The sequence below is a fragment of the Dendrobium catenatum genome, unplaced genomic scaffold (genome assembly GCF_001605985.2).
Source record: "Dendrobium catenatum unplaced genomic scaffold, ASM160598v2 fragScaff_scaffold_315, whole genome shotgun sequence".
Taxonomy (NCBI): domain Eukaryota; kingdom Viridiplantae; phylum Streptophyta; class Magnoliopsida; order Asparagales; family Orchidaceae; genus Dendrobium; species Dendrobium catenatum.
The window spans coordinates 423,571-428,236 of NW_021318777.1; the positions used below are offsets into that span (position 1 = coordinate 423,571).

The 4,666-nt window shown below is 42.0% G+C and overlaps 1 protein-coding gene across 1 annotated transcript in view; it reads right to left on the reverse strand.

The window, feature by feature from the left end:
- The window catches only part of LOC110115845, a 17,572-nt gene extending 13,441 nt beyond the window's left edge, over window positions 1–4,131 (reverse strand). Inside the window, exons 1-2 of the mRNA XM_020849231.1 lie at window positions 2,862–4,131; window positions 706–2,739 (exon numbers count right to left, since the gene is read on the reverse strand). Coding sequence (XP_020704890.1) covers window positions 706–2,739; window positions 2,862–4,131 — 3,304 coding nt within the window. The remainder of the gene's footprint in view (window positions 1–705; window positions 2,740–2,861) is intronic.
- Window positions 4,132–4,666: the final 535 nt, after the last annotated feature.

Sequence of the window (4,666 nt, forward strand, 5' to 3'; positions counted from 1 at the left end):
TCGGTCAAATAGCCGGCGGCGTCACAGCCGGAAAACCGCCGGCATAAAATCCGGTTGAAACCGGCGGTCGGAACCGTCAAAAAACCGCCGGCTTCATAAACAGCCGGTAAAAAACCGCCGGTGATAGTTTCCTACGCGATTTTTTCCGGCGGCACAAAACCCACCGTAAAGCCGCCGGTAGTTAAAAAAACCGCCGGTGAATATAGGCTAACCGCCGGAAAAAACCGCCGGATTTCGACGTTTTTCCTGTAGTGATGATACAGATAATCAAAAGAAGGAAGCCCCAAATCACCTTTAATTTTCGGAGTCACCAAAGAATTCAAAGAGATCATATGCAATTTCTTATCATAAATGTTACCAAAAAAGAGAAATTTTGAACATATACTAGAGATTGCTTTCTGACAGCCTTTCGGAATGATAGCCCCCGGATCTAATAAGCAATGGTGTTGGCAATTGTGAACTTAAGATATTGAAGTCTGCCTGCAAAAGAAAGAAATTTAACTTTCCAACTCGCAAGTAGAGTAAAAATTCTACTCAATAGGGGTTGGAAGTGAGCAAATTTAAGTCTGGGGGATGAAATAGGGATGCCCAGATAAGTAATAAAGTCATCCACCCTAGAAATCCCAAGGGTAGTCCCAATGACATTATTAGTAGAAATACTCTTGGATAACATGAGAGAACTTTTCAGGGGATTGATAAGCAAACCGGATGCAACAACAAAAGTATGCAGAATATTGTTAAGAGAAATAGCATTCTCAACCTTGGCCATACCAAAAATTAATAAATCATCAGCATACATAAGATGATTGATATTGAGGCTATGAGCCAAAATGCCATCAAATTTTGCTGGCACAACCATGCTAGAAGATAATGCATCCATGACAATACAAAAAAGAAGTGGAGAAAGGGGACATCCCTGTCTCAATCCCGAAAAAGAAGAGAAGAAACCTTCCAAGACCCCGTTGAGACAAATAGAGAAATGGACATCCACAATGCACCCTTTAATCCACTTTATAAAATTCTCAGGGAAGCCTTTTTGTCTAAGCCTATTAATTAAAAAGATACGAGAGACAGAGTCAAAAGCTTTCTTGATGTCCACTTTTGCACAAAAATAATTGTGATTGTCTTTAAACTCCCTCAAGACTTCATTGGCAAGAATAATGTTATCAGTGGAACACCTTTTATAAATAAACCCAGCTTGGCTATCATGGATGATAAGAGGCAGAATGGGTTTCATCCTATTTGCAAGGATCTTGGCAACAATCTTGTAAAAAACATTGGATAAGGAGATGGGTCTGAAGTCAGAAATGTCATTCGAGTGAGTTCCCTTAGGAATGAGAATAATAGCCGTTGCTTTAGCTCCAGTAGGCATTTCACCAGTATCAAAAAAATGTTTTACAGCCCTACAAAGATTAAAACCAATAATGTGCCAAGTCCTTTGGTAGAAGACAAAGGAAAAACCATCAGGTCCGGGAGCAGAATTTGGTTTATCATCAAAAACCACCTTTTTAATTTCTTCATTAGTGACCGGAGCAATAAGATCAGAAATGTAATGTGGAGGCACAGTATTCCCAGCCGGAATATCAAAGGAATTCTCAAAAGAAGGGGGAGAAGAGTTATAGAGCCCTCTGAAGTGAGCAGTAATGGCATAAGCAAGGTCATCATGAGAGGAAAGCAAACCATTCAAAGAAGAAAGCTCATAAATCGTATTACGATTTTTTCTAGCTCTAATTTTGGCATAAAGGAAGCCCAAATCGTCCTCACCATGAGAAAGCCAATAAGCCTTAGCTCTCTGGGAAATCCAAGCAACCCAAGCAGATTGGAAAGATGCCAAACGATTATTAGTGTCCTTCAGAGAAATATTCAAAGATTGGTTCAAAGGATCAGTTTGAATAACGGTTAACAATTGATGTTGCTGGCTCTTCAATTCCAAAATGTCATTAGAGATATAATTCGAAGAGTTCCACCTTTTGCTTTTAATGGACCTTTTAAGATGCTTCAAGCTGTCATAGAAAGAGGCAATAGGACTAGCCCCCACATGCCCAAGAAACGCATAACAAACTTCCTCCCAGAATTCATCAATTTCAGTCCAGAAAGCCTTAAACATGAATCTAGAAGGCTTTCTCTTAGCAAAGGCAGCACATAAAATAAAGGGGGAATGGTCAGACCCCGAATGATCCTCAACTCTATAATAAGCCGCAGGGAACAAATCCAGAAAAGCAGAATTAACCATCATACGGTCAAGTTTAATGTGAATAGGCTCAAGAATTCTTTGGTTATACCAAGTAAAAAACAACCCAACAGAAGGCAAATCCTGAATCCCAGCATCAAAGATGAAATTATTAAGCTCTCCCAGTCTATCAACCATTAAGGGATTCCCGCCAGCTTTTTCCTCTTGAAGTCTACAACAGTTAAAATCTCCCAAAAGAATCCAGGGGAGCTCAATAGCAGCCGAAAGTCTCAGCAAATCATCCCATAGGACTTTCCTATCCACCAGGTCATTGGCAGCGTAGACCACAGACATATAGAAAGGAGGAAGAGAGCCCGCTTCCACAATACCGTGGATAACTTGAGAGGAAATGTAAGAGGGAGTAAAAGTTAACTGGGAAGAGTCCCACTTAACCCAAATTCTACCAAGCACAGAGCAAGAGAAATTGTCACAACACCTTTCATTATCAAAAAGCACACGGGAAGAGTAAAACCAAGACTCATTAGAGGAATTCTGATGAATCTTGGCCTCTAGAATGTAGAGAAGCTTGAGGTTAAAGGAAGAAATAAGGTCTTTACACATCTTGGCCTTGACAGGGTGATTGAAGCCCCTGACATTCCAAGCAGCCATAGCATGCAATGACATGGATTACTCAATTTTTTGGCCTTCTTAGCCGTTTTTGGATTTGGTTTTTTGATTGGGGAATTGGAATTTCCTGAAGGTTTGGAAGAGGATGACGAAGCTTTGAGATTGGTGGAAGAATTAATGATCACCTCCTCAGTTTTAGATGAGGAAGAGATTTCCTCATCTAAAACATCTTCCTCAATAGGATCAGGATTGTCCACCGGTAAAGAAGCAAAACTGTTAGCCAGAACAACTTGTGAGGGGTGCAGCAGCAAGTGCGGGAAAGGTTGATCCGAAGAGGAAGATTCAGCTTGGGGTAGGTTAAGATTTAAAAGTGGAGGATTGGATGTCGAAGTAACAAGAGGTAGGAGAGCAAGATCTTGTTCCACATTCAGAACAAGAGATTCAACTGAAGGTAAAATTTCAACAACAGGTTCCACGACAGGAACAACAAGATTGACAGGTTGCTTAGAAGGAGAAGAGTTGAGCATAGGAGAGGGAGAAGAGGAAGGAATAGAGGACGAACCAGGTAAAATAGTATTAGTGGTTGGTAGAGAAGAATCAGTAGCGGGATGGGAGGCAGAGCGAGTAATTCTGATACCAGGCATTCTGCTTTTACTCCTACCTCTGAAGGTCGGTTTAGGAGGTAGAGATGGTTTCGGAGTCGGATTGGATGGGGAAAGAGCGAAGGGGTGTATGATGGAACCACAACCCTCACACCTCGTCGGTTTCCAGTCATAAACCACCTTAAGAACTAAATCCTCACCGTCAATTTCCAGCGGAATATCCTCAGGTAAAGACGAGTTTTTATCCACTTGTACACATACCCTCGCAAAAGTTAGCCTTGTTCGCTTGGCAGTTAAAGAATCCACATATAACGGTATACCAATATAGCTAGCAATCTTAGAGATACCTGAAGGGTTCCAGAGAGCTAAAGGCAAATTGAGTTTTTTGATCCAAAGAGGAATCACAGCAGTTTCATCCCGCCTAGGTTGGAATTTGGGCGACCACTTCTGAAGAAAGAACGGCTTACCCAAGAGAAACCAGGGGCCACCCGACCAAATCATGTCAAAATCCTCCACGGAAGTGAACTTCAAAAGGAAAAAATTATCAGCCAACGAAAGCAGCGAGAATGATCCTTTAAGTTTCCAGGCTTTATTCATCGCAGCAAGTAACCTCTCATAATAAGGTTGTTTCCCTAAAGAGTAGCCAACAAGAGAAAGTTCCCACAGCCCTTTACCTTCAGAAAGCTCAGAAGCCGCAAAAGAAAGTTTTTTGGATGGATGGACGAAAGACATTGGCCACTCATCCCTGGCTGACGGAAGTCCAGAAAGATTACTAGCATAAGAGATGGTAGGAGGAAGAGGAGGAGCAGTGTGAGACCTCGTTCCCTTACTGTTCCTCTCTGACTTGGATTTTCCTCCCAGGATCGTCCGGGACGACATTGAGATCGTCCAGGCCGATCTGTACTGTTCAAAATAACGTCCTGAGATCAGTTCTGGGAACCATCCAGGACGATCGATTTTGGTCTGATCGTCCCGGGACGATCTGGCGATCGGCCGGGCCGATCAGCCTAATGATATAAGGAAATCAGCTCGTTTTGAGGAGAGAGAAAATCATTTTAAAAACAAAATATCTGATTTGAGGAGAGAGAAAGAGAAAGGGAAAAGAGGAAAAGTTGGGTTTCGGAGGCCGCGGAGTGCTTTTCGTCTGACGCCGCTGTTGGGAAAAGTAAAGATCTCGTGGTAAGGACTCCGAATCCTATTTCTGTTTTCAGAGATATTGAGTTTTGACCGAGTTGTGCACTGTTTCGTGTTTTCGTAGTCGAATTTT